Source organism: Zalophus californianus, chromosome 16, assembly GCF_009762305.2.
Source record: "Zalophus californianus isolate mZalCal1 chromosome 16, mZalCal1.pri.v2, whole genome shotgun sequence".
NCBI lineage: Eukaryota > Metazoa > Chordata > Mammalia > Carnivora > Otariidae > Zalophus > Zalophus californianus.
This window is the reverse complement of record NC_045610.1, coordinates 9,750,191-9,769,547: the sequence shown is the minus strand read 5'-3', so window position 1 is coordinate 9,769,547 and position 19,357 is coordinate 9,750,191. Positions and strand designations below refer to the sequence as shown.

At 36.5% G+C, this 19,357-nt stretch overlaps 1 protein-coding gene across 9 annotated transcripts in view; it reads right to left on the bottom strand.

Moving 5' to 3' along the window:
* Positions 1 to 19,357, bottom strand: part of ZNF624 (zinc finger protein 624) — a 45,690-nt gene that overhangs the window by 8,080 nt on the left and 18,253 nt on the right. For 5 of the 9 annotated variants that reach the window (XM_027624953.2, XM_027624954.2, XM_027624951.2 and 2 more), the window contains 2 exons: positions 10,046 to 10,172; positions 9,226 to 9,321 (listed from right to left, as the gene is read on the bottom strand). The exons of 1 other annotated variant lie outside the window; for it this stretch is intronic. In XM_027624953.2, the coding sequence (XP_027480754.1) occupies positions 9,226 to 9,321; positions 10,046 to 10,172 (223 nt within the window). Of the gene's footprint in view, positions 1 to 7,762; positions 7,828 to 9,225; positions 9,322 to 10,045; positions 10,173 to 19,357 lie in introns of those variants that run through there. 3 more of the 9 variants (XM_027624955.2, XM_027624957.2, XM_027624959.2) reach the window with 2 other exon arrangements.

Sequence of the window (19,357 nt, the reverse complement as noted above, 5' to 3'; positions counted from 1 at the left end):
CCTGGGTGGATCAGTTAAGCGTCTGCCTTTGGCTCAGGTCATGATCCCAGGGTCCTGGGATTGAGCCCCACATCTGGCTCCCTGCTCCGTGGGGAGCCTGCTTCTCCCTCTCCCTCTGCCTCTCCTCCTGCTTGTGCGTGCGTTTGCTATCTCTGTCAAATAAATAAAAAATCTTAAAAAAAAAAGTATAAAAGTGCAGAGCGCCTGACTGGCTCAGTCAGTTGAACATCTGACTCTTGATCTCAGCTTGGGTTTTGATCTCAGGGTTGTGAGTTCAAACCTCATGTTGGACTCCACATGGAGCCTACTTAAAAAAAAGTATAAAAATGTTTTAAAAAGTAAAATATTGGGGTCCCTGGCTGGTGGAGTCAGTTAAGTGTCCAGCTCTTAGTTTCAGCTCAGGCTGTGATCTCAGAGTTGTGAGATTGAGCCCCGAGTTGGGCTCTGTGCTGTGTGGAGTTTGCTTGAGATTCTCTCTCCCTCTCCCACTCCCGCTTGTGTTCGGTCTCAAATAAATAAATAAATCCTAAAAAAAAAAAAGTAAAATATTGGGGCATCTGGGTGGCTCAGTTGGTGAGTGTCTGACTCCTGGGTTTTGGCTCAGGTCATGATATCATGGGTCCTGAGATTGAGCCCTGCATTGCACTCCACACTCAGTGGAGGGTCTGCTTGAGGATTCTCTCCCTCTGCCTCTCCTCCTACCTGTGCATGCATGCCTGCTCACTCTCTCACAAATAAATTTTTTTTGAAAAGAGTAAAATATCAAATTGTATATACAAGCAAGTTTTAAGACCACCACCCCACAGTGTAATCTTTTTTAAAAAGACCAAGATTTGAGGGTCGCCTGGCTGGCACAGTTGGTAGACTATGCAACTCTTGATCTCAGGGTTGTAAGTTCGAGCCCCACATTTGGTGTAGAGTTTACTTAAAAATAAAACCTTAAAAAAAAAAAAGGACAAAGATTTGGATTCAGGGACACCAAAGAGGGCACCCCTAGAACCCAGTTCACCTAAACGTTTAATTGAATTAAGGTAACTGGGGACAGTTACAGCCTTTATCCTAGCAGCCCACCAAGGCAAATAATTCTCTAAGGAAAAAGATTACACAATCCAGAACTTCAAGTTCTCATATCAATGCTTGACAATGAAAAATAATAGGCATACAAGAAGACAAAAGTCTCATTAGAAAAAAGTCAAGAGAGGGGCACGTGGGTGGTGTAGTTGGTGAGTGTCCACTCTTGGTTTCAGCTTAGGTCATGATCTCAGAGTCGTGAGATTGAGCCCTGTGTTGGGCTCCATGCTGAGCTCAGAGTCTGCTTAAGTTTCTCTCTTCCTCTCCCAACCCCCTCACTCAACTCTCTTTCTCTCTCAAATAAATAAATCTTTAAAAAAAAAGAGGGGAAAAAAAAAAGGAAAAAGGAAAAATTCAAGAGAAAAACAGATAATAGAAACAGATCTAAAAGGTATCCCGACAGTTGAGGTCTTAAAATAATGCTGATTAGTACATTCAAGAAAATAAGACAAGACCAATAATTTCACCAAATAATTGGAAAGTATAAAATAAGAATCAAATGCCAATTCTAGAACTGGAAAACAAGAACTCAAAGACTAAAAGCACAGTAGATACAACACATGAGAATGTTAACAAAATGGAAAATAGGTCAGTAGAAAATATGCATACTGAAGTACAGAATGATGAAAAACTTGAAAAAATTATTTTAAAAAACATTACAGAGACAAATAGGATAGAGTGAAGAGGTCTATCGCAGATGTAAGAGTCCCAGCAGACTGGAAAGAGAAGTGAGACAGAATGAGATGAAATCAAGTTCAAAGACATTAACACCAAAACATTTTCCAAAACAGATAAAAAATATCAAGCCACAGATATTAGAAGCCAAATTAATCCCAAGTAGGAGAAATACAAAGGAAATATAAAATAAACTGAAAGGCAGATTTCTGTCAAGGGGAAACAATCAGATCACAGGTTGCAAACTATAGCCAAATCTGTTCCACTACATGTTTTTGTATGGCCAGTGAGATAAGAATATACAGTTTTAAAGGGTTGAAAAATATATTAAAAGGATAATATATTGTGACACATTAAAATCATATGAATTTCAAATTTCAGTGTCCATAAATAAGGTTTTACTGGAAATTTAACCACATTCTTTGGCTAACATTTTGTCTTTGGATGCTTTTGTACTTACAATTGCTAAATGGAGTAGTTGCAACAGAGCTATTATGTTTCCACAACGCCTAAAATATCTACTGTCTTACCTTTTACAGAAAAGGTCTGCTGACTCCTGAATTAAACAGATGGTTGACTTGTCAACAGATTTGATGTAAGACAGAAAACAATGGAATGATATTTTCACAATGCTGAAAGAATGTGATGCCAACCTAGAAGTCTAAACTTAACAAAAATATTATCCAAAAAGAAGATTAAAAATATTTTTAGATAAAAAGAAAAATGGAGGGGCGCCTGGGTGGCTCAGTCGTTAAGTGTCTGCCTTCGGCTCAGGTCATGATCCCGGGGTCCTGGGATCGAGTCCCACATCGGGCTCCCTGCTCCACGGGAAGCCTGCTTCTCCCTCTCCCTCTACTGCTCCCCCTGCTCCCCTCTCTCTCTGACAAATAAATAAATAAAAATCTTTGGGGAAAAAAAAGAATGAAAGAGGAACTCTTTTTTTTTTTTAAAAAAAAGAAAAATGGAGGGAATAGGATACTGGCAGGTGTGAATAAAATTAAATATTAGAGAGTATTCTTTAAGCAGAAGAAAAATAACCCTAGGTAGAAGCTTTGAAATGAAGAAAAAAAATGAAGAGAAAGTATAGGCAAAAATATAGATAAATCTAAATGAATACGGACTGCATAGAACATAGTCTTATGAGATTTGACATGTAAATAGAATTAAAATACATACTTTCAACAACATATAAATTAGGTTAAATAAGTTGTTCTAAGATACTTGTGTTGTTTGGGAAGAGAGAAAATCTAAGCATGCTGAATCAATGATGCATGCTTTAATCTCAACGTTAACCATTAAGCGAATAATTTTAGAAATTCATAATTATCAAGTTATTAGAGGGGGAAATAGAAAAATAAGAGACAATAAATCTAAAGGCATGAATGGGGAAAAAGAATACGGAACAGGCAAGATACTTTCACAGTTGGATGACAGATTTAAACACCATGTAATTGTATTGTGTAAATATGAACTAAATACTCCAAAAGATACAGACTGTCCCTCAGGTTATTTAGAAGTAATTTTGTACCATCTGGGTCACAAACAAAATCTGGTTAAGATAAAAATCTAACAATTGGTTAAAACAAAAATCCAACAATATGCTACTTATAAGAGAAACAAAATATAAGGATATATAAAAGATAACAGAATTAAAATGAGGTACTATGTAAACAATAACCAAAAGAAAGGTGCTATAGTGGTATTAGAACAAGGCAAAATAGACTTTAAGGCAAAAACCATTATGGAGATAAAGAAGACACTTCAGAAGAATAAAAGGTCCAATTTAACAGAAAGGTATAACAGTTATAACTTTGTATTTACCTAATAACACAGCCTCAAAATACATTAAAAAAAATAAAGTAACTAAAATAAGAAACAGACAAATCTACAGTCTTACTGGGAAACATTAAAAAAATCTTTCTTAATAACTCATAGAATAAGCTGACAATCAATAAATACTTAGATTTTAGCAACACAAAATACTTGATATATCTGGGGTGCCTGGGTGGCTCAGTCAGCTAAGCCTCTGACTCTTGGTTTTGGTTCAGGTCATGATCTCAGGGTCGTGAGATTGAGCCCTGCACTGGGCTCCGCACTTGATGCAGAGTCTGTTTGAGATTCTTTCCCCCTCTCTCTCCTCCCTCCGCTCCTCCCCCTGTTTGTGTGCTCTCTCTCAAATAAATAAAATCTTAAAACAAAAACTTGATATATCTAAAACTGTACTCAATACCTATAGGCTACACATTTTCCAAGTGCACACAAAATGTTTTCAAAATTGTCCATGTGGTGAAGCAAATTTTAAGAAATTTGTAAAGATTGAAATCATATACAGCATCTCTGAACACAGGAAAAATTAAAGTAGCAAGATTACTAGAAAATCCCCAGATGGTACAAAATTAAGAAAAATACTTCTAAATAACCTGAGGGACAAAGATGTCACAACGGAAATTACCAAATGCTTTGAACTCAGTAATTATGAAGTTGCTACATAAAAAGAGGGTGTAATGTAGGGGTTTTTTTTGTTTGTTGTTGTTAAAATTTTTTTTGGTCTTTTATGGGGTGTGATGAAGTCTAGATAGCCTTAAATAAATTATAAAAAAGTATAGCTGAAAATCAATGATATAAATATCCAACTCAGGAAGTTAAAAAAGATCAGCAAATTAAATGTTAGAATGGTTAAAAACAATAAAATAAAGAGAAGAAAGTAATGATACAGAAATCAAACATAAAAAAAAATTCTTTAAAAGCCAAATAAGATTGATAAACCCTAGGCAAGACTGATTCAGCTAAAAGAGAGAAGACAAAAAAAAAAAAAGTCAATGTCAGGAATGAAAAGGGAGACATCAAAAAAAAAAATAAATAAATAAAAATCAAAAAAGAAAAGGGAAACATCATCTCAGATCCATACAGACATTTAAAAGAGAGGATAGTATGCCAATAAATTTAAATTTTAGATAAAATGGATCAATTGCCAGATAAACACAATTTACTAAACTGAAACAAGAAGAAATAAGGAATATTAATAGTCCTACAACTACAGAAGGAATAGAAACTATAAACACCTTCCATAATAAAAGCATCAGGCCAACATGGCTTCCCCAATGAAATCTATGTATCTTTCCTGGGCGCCTGGGTGGCTCAGTCATTAAGCGTCTGCCTTCGGCTCAGGTCATGATCCCAGGGTCCTGGAATTGAGTCCCACATTGGGCTCCCTGCTCTGCGGGAAGCCTGCCTCTCCCTCACCCACTGCCCCTGCTTGTGTTCCCTCTCTCGCTGTCTCACTCTCTCTGTTGAAAAAATAAATAAAATCTTAAAAATATATATATATCTTTCCCTCTCTCACAACTCTTTCTTCTCCTTACTATAAGCTTATGGCCTTGCTTCATATTTTACTTTCAGTTCAAAAGCTATTATAATAGAATGTCTTGATCTTCCCATTACTGGTTGACCTATTATCTGCATCCACCTTCTTCAACTTTTCTAGTGTGATAGCAGAAGAGGTGACCTCTCTGCCTATCGGTGGTAAATCCCTCCTTTTCCTTTCTTGAGTTTATTCCCTTTACCTTTCTCACCCAGTTTAGTTTTAGTTCTTTACTGATCTCATCTTGGTCTTGCAATGTTAATTTCACCCTCTCCACTACGGCGTCATTGTTATCAGCACGCGAATATGCCATAAAAACTCCCATCTCAAATATAAAACAAAAGATTTTTGTTCTTTAGTCCATATTTTCCTGTAGCTATTGCTCCATTTCTCTTTCTCTCTTCATGGTGGGGAGGGGGGAGTCTTCTCTCAAGAGTCATCTAAAACTATCTCTAATGTCTACTTTTCATTCATCCTTTCAAAAATATATAATATTTTCAACATTCAATATTAATGAAAAGGACTGAAGATGACACAAACAAATGGAAAGATATTCCATGCTTATGGATTGGAAAAACCAATATTGTTAAAATGTCCATACTACTCAATCTACCGATTCAATGTAATTCTTATCAAAATACCAACAAAATATTTCATAGAATTAGAACAAATAATCCTAAATTTGCATGGAACCAAAGAAGACCCCAAATAGCCAAAGCAATCTTAAAAAGAAGAACAGGGGCGCCTGGGTGGCTCAGTCAGTTAAACACTCTTGATTTTGGCTCAGGTCATGATCTCCACCCCCTTTCCAAAAAAAAAAAAAAAAAAAAAAAAAAAACGGGAGAGAGAGAAGAACAAAGCTGGGGGTTTCACAATCTCAGATTTCATGATATTACAATGTGGCAGTAGTCAAAACAGTATAGTACTGGCACAAAACCAGACACAGATCAATGGAATAGAACAGAATAGAGAATTGAGAAATAAACCCATGTTTATATGGTCAATTAATTTATAACAAAGGAGGCAAGAATACACAATGGGGAAAAGATCGTGTCTTCAACAAACAGTGCTGGGAAAACTGGACAGCTATATGCAAAAGAATGAAACTGGACCACTTTCTTACATCATGCAGAAAAATAAACTCAAAATGGATTTAACACCTAAATCTAAGAGCTGAAACCATAAAATTCCTAGAAGAGAACATACACAGTGATTTCTTGGACAATGGGCATAGAAACATTTTTCTAGATATATCTCCTCAGGCAAGGAAATCAAAGGTAAAATTAAACTATTAAACACACCAAACTAAAAAGCTTTTTGCATAGTGAAGGAAATCACCAACAAAACAAAAAGATAACCTACTGAATGGGAGAAGATAACTGCAAATGATACATCTGATAAGGGCTTAATATCCAAAATATATAAAGAACGTGAACAACTCAGCACCAGAAAACAAATAATCCAACTGAAAATGGGCAGAAGACATGAAAACATATTTTTCTGAAGAAATACAGAATGGCTGATGGAGACATGGTAAGATGCTCAACATCACTACTAATTAGGAAATGCAAATTAAAACCACAATGAGATACTACCTCACCACCAGTCAGAAAGGCTGAAATAAAAAACACAAAAAATAAAAAGTGTTGGTGAGGATGTGAAGAAAAAGGACCCCTCACATTCACTGTTGGTGGGAATGTAAATTGGTGCAGCCACTGTGAAAACAGTATGGAGGTTCCTCAAAAAATTAAAAACAGAATTATCATATGATCCAGTAATTCCACTACTGGGTATTTACCCAAATAAAACAAAAACACTAATTTGAAAAGCTATGGATACCCCTATGTTTATTGCAGCATTATTTACAATAGCCAAGATATGGACGCCACCCAAGTGTCCACTGACAGATGAATGGATAAAAGACATGTGGTATGGATATACAATGGAATATTACGTGGTCACAATAAAGAATGAAATCTTGCAATTTGCAACAACATGGATGGACCTAGAGGGTATTATGCTAAGTGAAATAAGTCAGTCAGCGTGTAATGTAGGAAACAAAACAAATGAACAACAAAGAAAAGAAATTAAAAAAAAAACCCCAAACTCTTAAATACAGAGAACAAACTGGTGGTCACCAGAGGGGAGGTGGGTGGGGGATGGGTGAAATAGGTGAAGGGGATTAAGGAGCACACTTATCTTTTTTAGTTTTTTTTTTAATTTAATTTAATTTTATTATGTTATGTTAGTCACCATACAATACATCATTAGTTTTTGATGTGGTGTTCCATGATCCATTGTTTGTGTGTAACACCCAGTGCTCCACGCAGAACGTGCCCTCCTTAATACCCATCACCAGGCTAACCCATCCTCCCACCCCCTCTCCTCTAGAACCCTGTTTGTTTCTCAGAGTCTATAGTCTCTCATGGTTCGTCTCTCCCTCCGATTTCCCCCCTTCATTTTTCCCTTCCTTCTCCTAATGTCCTCCATGCTGTTCCTTATGTTCCACAAATAAGTGAAACCATGTGATAATTGACTTTCTCTGCTTGACTTATTTCACTTAGCATCATCTCCTCCAGTCCCATCCATGTGGATGTACAAGTTGGGTATTCATCCTTTCTGACGGCTGAGTAATATTCCATTGTATATACAGACCACATCTTCTTTATCCATTCATCTGTTGAAGGGCATCTTGAGGAGCACACTTATCTTGATGAACACTGAGTGATGAATAGAATTATTGAATCATTATATTGTACATCTGAATCTCATATAAAACTATGTTAATTATACTTGAATAAAAAATCTATAATATTGATACATGAAAAGAATATATGTAAAACATATTGAGTTACGGATGGCATCATGATAACATTCTCAAGTGAACTAGAATCTATTTTTTTAATTCCATCTCCACTATCAGTTTAACAAAAGTTATCATCTCTGCCTAGACTCTTGTAACAACCTCATTACCTGGTTTAATGCCCTCAAGTTCAATTTCCACACACAGAATTATTTCCATAAAAATCCTTGATTAAAGTCTGTCACTGCCTTCACACTCACTTTGATTAAAATCCAAATAGTTACCAACACCTACAAAGCTCTGAGTAGGCAGGCTGTTGTCTAACTCCGATACCAGTCTCCTGCTCACTGAGGCTTCAGTCACAGCAACCTCCTTTTCATTTCTAGAACACATTTCATTCTTTTCTGTGTCTGGTCCTTTGCCTGGAATGCTTCTCCTTTCGTCTTCCCTTGGCTGCTTGCTTCTGAATCTTCAGGGCTCAGCTTTAATGTCCTCCCCTCAGAAGCCTTCCCTGACCATACTCTCTGAAGGAGGCACCTTCATCTCCATCCCAGTTACTCTTTCATATCCCCCAATTTATCTCATAAATGAAGGTTGTTACAACCATTATTTAGCTTCTTTTTATTTATATACTTGTTAATTTCTCAAAATTTAATCTTTGTGATGGCAGGGACCTGGTCCATCTTACTCATTGCTGTAGACCTAGTGCCTAACCCAGTACACAGAATACAGATGTCTGATAAATATCAATTAAATACATAAATAAGTACTGTATTTTGATTCTCAACTGATTCCTTGTTTGTATTTTCAATGAACGAAGAATCTGGAGGAAAAGAGGAGGGTTCCCCCCAAATCTCAGCAGGCTTGCAAGTGAAGAAAGTTAAATAATGAGTAAATAGGTTTGGCTTAAAAGGAACCAGTGGTGACCTTTAGGAAAGCGTTTTCAGGAAAATTAATGAAGGAAGAGATGTCAGAAAATGGTTAAACAAATGAGAAAAATGTAAAGTTAACTGGAGAGGACAGAACTGAAAGGGGTGCTTCATGCATGTTTGAATGAAGGACTAAGTATGAAGATCATAGCCTCAAGAAAGCAAAGTAAGACGGGATTGGGAATCAAAAGTAGAGACTAGAGAGAGAAGGAGAAGCAACAGGAGAGGGAAAAGGAGAGAGAGAGAGAGAGCAAGGGAGGGAGAGAATCTCTTCTTCTGAGATAGTTTTGAGCAAGGATACTCCCCAAAATATTTCAGATGTTCTGCTCCATCCATAACCTATAAACTTAAAACAAATCCAGTCCTCCTCGTTTTTATTAACTCACCTGGATAGGGAGTTCTTGCAATTTCTCTCTCTACAACACATGGTCCTTTTCCATCCTCCAAATGAGATATCATGTCTGGTTTGGAAACTGCGAGCCCTGTTCAGAAAAAAATGAATAGGACTTGACTGTGTCTATGAGTAAGAACTATTGCCAAATTCAGTCTCAGCTCTTAATCTTCAGTGCAGAGTGGCTATTATGGGAAGTTCTAGAGATGCACTGCCCAATAGAGTTGTCAACAGCCACATGTGGCTATTTAAATTAGTTAAAACTATATAAAATTTAAAAATCAGTTCTTCAGTTGGACTAGCCAGATTTCAAGTTCTCAGTAGCCTCAAGTGGCTAGTGCCTGTCCTATTGGACAGCACAGATACAGAACATTCCCAGCGCAACAGAACATTCTATTGTACGGTGGTGTTACAGATGATTACAAAGGAGCTCAACACCATGATCCCAGGTTTTCTGGGATAATAGAACATGAGAATAATCTGAGTTTAGAAAGAAAATGAACACATTTTTTCCTTTCTTTCTGGAGGTACTGATAACTCCCATTTATAAAAGTGATCAGAAAAAACTTTAGTTCTAAATATGGGCTACTGTCAACAATCTACAAGATTCCAATGAAATATGTATTCCTTACTCTACAATGGGTGGGCCACTTAATTAAGAGCAAGGGATAGCATGACTCCCAACAACATCCCCCTAATATGAGATCTTAATGCCTAAACTCTAACCCCAAGTTCAGTTAAGTACTTTAGAGGCTCTATATCTTCAGCAAACCTGATCAAGTGGGTAGATACAGGAACACAGAAGTTATTCTTACCCAGGGAGACAAGATTCCTATAATTCTCTAGCATCACATCCTTGTGTAGGTTCCTCTGTGAAGGGTCCATCAACCTCCACTCTTCTAATGTGAAGTCTATAGCCACATCTTTAAATGTCACGGAATCCTAAAATAAATACACTGTGATCACCCAGGGACTACACAATGCGACCTGCTGGGCAGAATAATACATATAAATCTGGAGGAATACTCCAGAAATCAGAATCACCAAACGACCACTGAAGTTCATCCCTTAAAGGATGAGTGAATCTCTGCACTGATAAGAACTTAAAACCACAAGAGGAAGCCCATTCCATTTCCTGAGTTTTATTTGAAGCAGGATTTTCTTTTCAGACTAATTCAAATCTGGCTTTCTCTAACTTTGAAATATTGGTCTTACTATATTATCTGGAGCCAAACAGTATGGTTTCCTCCTTCCCTAGAAGGTCTTAACATTTGATAACAGCTAGTAGTTTCTACCCAAATCATCCTTTCTCCCTCAAAACCCTGGCTTATCTATACTATCTGCTCTTCCTCAGTTCCAAATCTACAGAATATGACTTAATAAAAGACAGTTTATCATTCAGATTGTAGATACAGAATACTGTAAGCCCTGTCTTTGAGCAAGAAAAGTAAGAAATCATGGGGACTTTGGAGAACTTCTTTGGGCAGGATATGAATTATATATGTGCTTCTATAAAAAAAATGAAGAATGAGCCACAACATTTTTTTAGTGGTTACCTGTTAGAGGAAGGAGGAAATAGAGAGAGTGGAGAGGACTGAAATTAGAAGCTAGACTCTTTTGAATATTTCTCGTTTTGTAGATTTTACTTTTGAACCATGTAAATGTATTATGAAAAAAATTAAAATTTAAAAAAGTCATCTCTAAAAATTAAAAGAAAAATGAAACCAGTTTGAAGCACAAACATCCATCAAAGATGAAATATTTTAAGTGACTTTAAAACATAACAATTTGCTGTATATCCTTTGTGAAATATACCCCAAGAAGAAAAAGAATGGCAAAAAACAAAAACTGTGTTTTCAATAAATTATCATACTGTTGGTGGTAGTGATGAAAATGCTATTTTGTAACTGCTGTGTGTGTAGTGTTTGATAAAGCAAATTAGTGGCAAATTATTGATGCCCTGAGAACAAATAAATTTGGCATGACAGAAAGAAGATATAAATGTAATATTGATGAGATTATGCAATAACTCCATAGATCCAAATTTGAATTGGAATTATCAGTATAAACTCATGAATTATTTTAGTTTTAAGGAAAAAAATAAATTTCCTAGCTTCATCGACGGAAAAGCCCTAAAAATAAAAACAATAACTAATAAGGTAACATTATGCAAGCTAGACTGTGGCCTTTAAGTATTGCTTTTCACTAAAAGGAACCAAGGCCTGGAACATTCTGTGATACCAAAAGGCAGGGCAGCTATCAAAGACTACTAAGATCATATCTAAGACACAGGAGACAACTTGAAGAGGCTCCCACTAGTTAATAATAATGGGACAATTTGAACATCAGTGAGGATAATAAATACAATGGGTTTCAAAAACACACATTTAAATTCATGATTTCATAATACTACTATAAAAATACTCATTGATTATTTTTGGAGGATGCCTGGAAACTGGTAAATAAATAGAAATAATTAACCTTTGTCCTTTTCCTGTGGAAAATATATATAGCTTGTAGAGTAACCAAGTGTGATCACACAGTTGATGAGGAGAGATTTCTCTTTATGGAAGGATTCCAGTTAATACATGATAAGGAACAAAAAAAATTAGAACATCATCATTTTGCAACCTCTAACGAATTAAAGGGTCATCAGTGGCTGCTAATATAACAAAGAGGCCTCAACAAGGCATTATGTGCCTTCTGGTAGTATACACCAGATATATGAGATACTGTCGCCAAAAACATTTTGGAAAGCATCAAATCAGAATCTGATTAAGCCTCTAGATCTAAAGAACAATACACTGGAAATACAGGGGAAAGAGAAACATCTTAAATAACCCTTATTTAACAATCAATAAAATCCATGTTGTATGAAATTCTAAATCAGTGCTGTCCAGTAGAGGTATATTCCAAGTCACGTATGTAATTTAAGGTTTTCTAGTAGCCCCATTAAAAACAAAAGGAAACAAGTGAAATTATTTTTAATATTATTTAGCCTAATATATATGCAATATTATAATCTCAACATGCAATCAATGTAAAAATTATTAATGAGACACTCTCTTTTGTACTAAGTCTTTGAGATATGACGTGCATTTTAAATTTACAGGGCATCTCAGTTTGGACTAGTTACATTTCAGATGCTCAACAGCTACATGTGGCTAGTGGCTACTATACTGGGCAACACAGCTAGAAAGTACAAATAATGTGGGTTTCTTCAATGAATTATTACAAGGAGAAAAAAAGAGGGAGGGGGAAAACGCTAGCCTAAAAGTAACCTGAGACAATATTAACTAATCATAACATATGAATCAGCTGGGGAAACAAATACCAAGTCAACATTTGATGATATTAAGGCTTTCTGCTGACTTTTAGCTGAAACCATGGTAATATACTTAACATTAAAAAACATGTTATAGATATATGTAACAAGATTTTTTTTAATTAAAAGATTTTATTTATTTATTAGAGAGAGTGAGCACAAGAGGGCATAGGGTCAAAGGGAGAGGCAGACTCCCCCTGAGCAGGGAGCTCGATGTGGGACTCGATCCCAGGACTCCGGGATCATGACCTGAGCCAAAGGCAGTCACTTAACCAACTGAGCCACCCAGTCGCCCTGATATGTAACAAGATATTTGTAAATGAAATTATATGTCTTGTACGTGCTTCAAAATAATTAATGAGAGAGGGTAAGATTACAAATGAAATATGATTATCCAGGGGCTGATACTTGTTGAACACAGACATTAGGTACAAAGGGATTCAGGAAACCACTCTCTCTTCTTTTGCATACATATAGTGCATAATATTTGTCAGGTGCTGATCTAAGGCCTTGTTATGTAATGACTGAATCCTCACAATAAAGAAGGTGCTAATAAGAAAAGTGAGGCATGAAAAGGTTCCATGTCTTGCCCAAGTTCTCAGAAAAGGTAAAGTCTAGATTCAAATTCAGGCATTCTGACTCCAGAATTCAAACTTATAATCACTAACTCTATGATCTAATAAGCTAAAAATCCCGATTCGCTGATTAGTCAGACCAAGGTCTCAAGTTAGATTATATTTGGCTAAGATTTGCTCTATATCAGAAGAAACAGATTTCTACTGGGGTGTTTTCCTGCCATACAGATATGTATACTTGTCAACTATTTAAACTTCTGTATTTATTTGTACCTGAAAGTCCATGAAGCAAACTTTTCATTCTGTTAATAATAAAATATGTCTAACATGGGAGATAATGACAGTATATAAACTTTATTGTTAATCACGTCACATGTCACTCAAATTATAATGAACTTTGGGTTATTTTCTTTCCCCACCAAGAGTGAAACCCCAGGAAAAACATAAGAAGGCCCTCAGCTCTCAGCTCTCACCTTTGGCTTACTTTGAGGGTCTGTGCAAGCAAGAGTTGTAAACTGCCTACTTAAGACTACTAAGAGAAGGTATGCCGATCACACACAAAAACCTTTTGGCAAATGCTAGAAGACTTGCTGGCTTAAGGCATTTAAGAAAATCTGTGCCCAAGGGAAGCAAGGGCAAAAATGAACTACTGGGATTTCATCAAGATAAAAAGCTTTTGCACAGCAAAAGAAACAGTCAACAAAACCAAAAGATAACTGACAGAATGGGAGAAGATATTTGCAAATGACATATCAGATAAAGGGCTAGTATCTAAAATCTATAAAGAACTTATCAAACTCAACACCCAAAGAACAAATAATCCAATCAAGAAATGGGCAGAAGACACGAACAGACATTTTTCCAAAGAAGACAACCAAATGGCCAACAGACACATGAAAAAGTGCTCAACATCGCTCAGCAACAGGGAAATCCAAATCAAAACCTCAATGAGATACCACGACTTCACACCAGTCAGAATGGCTAAAATTAACAAGTCAGGAAACGACGGATGTTGGTGGGGATGCGGAGAAAGGGGAACCCTCCTACACTGTTGGTGGGAATGCAAGCTGGTGCAGCCACTCTGGAAAACAGTATGGAGGTTCCTCAAACAGTTGAAAATGGAGCTACCATACGATCCAGCCATTGCACTACTGGGTATTTACCCCAAAGATACAAATGTAGGGATCTGAAGGGGTACGTGCACCCCAATGTTCATAGCAGCAATGTCCACAATAGCCAAACTGTGGAGAGAGCCAAGATGTCCATCGACAGATGAATGGATAAAGAAGATGTGGAATATTATGCAGCCATCAAAAGGAATGAGATCTTGCCATTTGCAATGACGTAGATGGAACTGGAGGGTATTATGCTGAGCGAAATAAGTCAATCAGAGAAAGACATGTATCATATGACCTCACTGATATGAGGAATTCTTAATCTCAGGAAACAAACTGAGGGTTGCTGGAGTGGTGGGGGGTGGGAGGGATGGGGTGGCTGGGTGATAGACATTGGGGAGGGTATGTGCTATGGTGAGCGCTGTGAAGTGTGCAAGACTGTTGAATCACAGATCTGTACCTCTGAAACAAATAATACATTATATGTTAAAAAAAAAAAAAGAAGAAGGAGATAGGAGGAGGGGAAGAATGAAGGGTGGGAAATCGGAGGGGGAGACGAACCATGAGAGACGATGGACTCTGAAAAACAAACTGAGGGTTCTAGAGGGGAGGGGGGGTGGGGGGATGGGTTAGCCTGGTGATGGGTATTCAAGAGGGCACGTTCTGCATGGAGCACTGGGTGTTATGCACAAACAATGAATCATGGAACACTACATCAAAAACTAATGATGTAATGTATGGTAATTAACATAACAATAAAACATTTAAAGAAAAAAAAAAAGAAAATCTGTGCCCGGTCATTAACTAATTACTATGTTGACCAAGCAGAGATTTCAGAGATTGCACATGACAAAGAATACAAACTTTACTGAATTAGTCCAGAAAAGTCACTAAACAAACAAAACAGTGCAGCAGCAACAAAAAACCCTGGGGAATGAAGAATCTGATTTCTAGAGTTGCTGCATCATTTTATTTAAAACATGTGTTTTGAAGAAAAGTTATAAAATACACAAAGAAACAAGAAAGCATGGGCCAGGGTTAAAAAAAAGTCAGCGGAAAGTGTCCTTAAGGAAGCCAAGAAGTTGTACTTACTAAATGAGGACATTAAATGAGTATTATAAGTATATTCAAAGACCTAAAGAAAAGTAGATCTAAAGAATTAAAGGAAATTATGAAAATGGTATCTCACTAAATAGAAATTCTGTAAGTTGAAAAATACATTAACTGAAATAAAAAAATTCACTGAAAAAAATTCAGTGAAAGGAAACAGCAAATTGAGCAGCAGTAGAGTGTGAATGTTTTCACACTCCTTCCTCCTATTCATATGTTGAAATCATAATGCCCAATGTGATGACATTAGGAAGTGGGGCCTCTGGGAGATGCTTAAGTCATGAGGGTGGAGCAATGCCTTATAAAAATGGCTCCAGAGATCCCTAGCTCCTTCTGCCATGTGAGATTACAATGAGAAATCTGTGACCCAGAAGAAAGCCTTCATCTGACCATGCTGGCCCTGATTTCAGACATCCAGTCTCCAGAACTGTGATAAATAAATTTCCATTCTTTACAAGCCACCCAGTCTATTGTATTTGTCTATAGAAGCCCAAACAGACTAAAATAAGCAGGTGCAAAAAAAAAAAAAAATTGGTGAACTTGAAAATAGATAAAATGACGTTATCTAGACTGTGGAACAGAGCAAAAAAGAATGAAAAAAGTGAAGAGAACTTCAGAGACTTGTGGGACAATGAGCATACCAATATACGCATGATGGGAGTCCATGAAGGAGATGGGGGAAAAGTGGCAGAAAAAATATTTAAATAAATAATTGCTGGGGCACGTGGGTGGCTCAGTCGGTTGAGCATCTGCCTTCTGCTCAGATCGTGATCCCAGGATCCTGGGATAGAGCCCTGCATTGGACTTCCTGCTCAGTGGGGAACCTGCTTCTCCCTCTCCCTCTGCCCCTGCCTCCCCACTCACGCTCTCTCTCTCTCAAATAAATAAATTAAATAAATAACTTCAAAAAATAATGGTCAAAAAAACTCCCCAAATCTGATGAACATTAATGTCCACATACAAGAAGCTCAGTGAACACCAAGTAGGATAAAATCAGAGACCCATGCCTACATATGTCATAGTCAAACTGATGAAAGACAAAGACAGAATATTGAAAGAAGCAAAACAGAAGGGACTCCTTATGTACAAGGGATCCTCAGTAAAGACGTCAGTTGATTTCTAATCATAAATCAATGAAGGTATAAAGCTGTGTTATGACATATTCAGAATGCTGGAAGAAAAAAAAGTCAACAAAGTATTCTACAGCCAGCAGAATTATCCTTCAAAAATGATACACAAAAAACGAGAGGGGTGCCTGGGTGGCTCAGTCATTAAGCATCTGCCTTTGGCTCAGGTCATGATCCCAGGGTCCTGCAATCGAGCCCCCCATTGGGTTCCCTGTTCCACAGGAAGCCTGCTTCTCCCTCTCCCACTCCCCCTGCTTGTGTTCCCTCTCTCAGGTATCTCTCTCTGTCAAATAAATAAATAAAATCTTAAAAAAAAAAACAAAAAAATGAGAGAATTCATTGCAAGAACATCTGGCCTACAGTAAATTCTAAACAGTATCTTTCAAGTAAAATTAAAGGACACTAGACAGTAACACAAGTCCACATAAAGAAATAATAAACACCAGTAAACATAAATCTACAGATAACAATAATAACATATTTTTGTTTGTAACTTTTTCTTTTATTTATTTATTTGAGGGAGAGCATGGGTGTGGAGGTGGGAAGGGCAGAAGGAGGGAGAGAATCTCAAGCAGACTCCCCACTGAGAACATGATTTCACAACCCTGAGATCACGACCTAAGTCAAAATCAAGAGTTGGCTGCTTAACCAACTGAGCCACCCAGGTGCCCCCTTTTAAATCTAATTTTAAAAGACAACTGAATAAAACAATAATCATAACACTGTGTTGATGGGCTCATAATGTATAAAAGGTATAACTTGTTTTTGATTTAAGATTTATTTATTTATTTTAGAGAGAGAGCGTGGTGGGGGAGGGGCAGAGGGAGAGAGAAACTCAAGCAGACTCCATGCTGAGCATCGAGCTCAACACTGGTCTTGATCCCACGACCCTGAAATCACTATCTGAGCCAAAACCAAGAGTAAGATGCTTAATTGACCACACCGCTCAGGTACCCCTAATTTTTTTTTAAAAGATTTTATATATATGTAATCTCTACACACAACATGGGGCCCAAACTCAAAACCCCGAGATCAAGAGTCATATGCTCTACCAACTAAGCCAGACAGGTACCCCTAAAAGGTATAATTTGTATGACAATAAGAATACACAGGAGATTGAGGGAATGGAGCTATCTATATTGGAGCAAAGATTTATACACTATTAAAGTTAAATTGGCATTAATCTGAAATACATCATTTTATGTCAAGATGTTAACTGTAATCCCCAGGGAAAGAACTAAGATAAAAACTCAAAAAAGTACTGAAAAAGAAATAAGGGAATCAAATGGGATGCTAGAAAATACCTAACACAAAACAAAGCAATAAAGGAGAAGGAAACAAAAAAAAGCCATAAGACATAAAGAAGATAAATAGCAAAAAGGAGGACATAAATTCTACCTTAGCTGTCATTAAATTAAAAGTAATAAGCTGAACACTCCAATCAAAAGGCAGAGATCAGCAGAAGGGAGTTTTCTTAAAATGATACAAATATATGGGGTCTACAGAAGACACACTTTATTTTATTTTTTTTTTTTGAGATTTTATTTATTTGAGAGAGAGAACATAAGCAGGAGGAGGAGCAGAGGGAGAAGCAGACTCTCCACTGAGCAGGGAGCCCAGTGCGGGGCTCATGACCTGAGCTGAAGGCAGACACTTAACTGACTGAGCCGCCAGGTGCCCCAGAGGACACACTTTAAATTCAAAGACACAAATAGGTTGAATATAAAAGGACAGAAAAAACATACTATGTAAACAGTACACAAAAGAGAGCTAAAGTAGCAATATTAGTATCAGACAAAATAGACAAAAATTGTTCTTAGAAGCAAAGAAAGATATTTTTGTAATGATAAGCTAGTTAATTTATTAGTAAGACATAAAAAATTTAAACATATATTCTCTTAAAGGAATCTCAAAATACAAGACACAAAAATCATAGAATTGAAGAAACAAAGAGATAATCCAACAAAAGACTTCAATGCCCCATTTTCAATAATGGATAGTACAAGGCAGAAGAAGTCAACAAGGAAACAGATGACTTGAACAGACATCTGTAGAACACTGAGGCAACCCAATAATAGCAGAACATACATTCTTCTCAAGTGTACATGGAATATTCTCCAAGACTGACCATATGTTAGGCCACAAAGCAAGTCTTAAAATTTTAAAAGACTGAAATCATACAAAGTATCATTTCTGATTACAATGAAATGAAACTACAAATCAATAAAAAAAACTAGAAAATTCAAAAATATGTAAGAATTAACAGATTCTTAAAAAACTAATGAGTTAAAGAAGAAATCACAAGGGAGTTTAGAAAATACTTCGACACAAATGAAAATGAATCGCTCTATATCAAAACTTGTGGGAGACAGTGAAAGCAGTGCTCAGTCGGAAATGTATAGCTGTGAATGCCTACATATAAAAAAAGAGAAAAATATAAAATCAACAATCTAAATTCATACCTTATGGAACTAGGTACTGTACAGACCTGCACTCTGAAAACTAAAACACTGATGAAAGAAACTGAAGACAACACAAAGAAATGGAAAGATATTCCATGTTCATGGTTGTAAGAACAAACATTGTTAAAACATCTATACTATCCAAAGCAACGTACAGATTTAAGGCAACCCCTATCAAAATACCAACAGCATTTTTACCAGAACTAGAACAAATAATCCTAAAATTTGTATGGAACCACAAAAGACCCCAAATAGCCAAAACAATCTGAAAAAGAAAAACAAAACAAGGCATCACAATTCCAGATTTCAAATTATGTTACAAAGCTGTAGTAACCAAAACAGTATGGTACTGGCACAAATACAGACACATAGATCAATAGAATAGAATAGAAAACCTAGAAATAAACCCATAA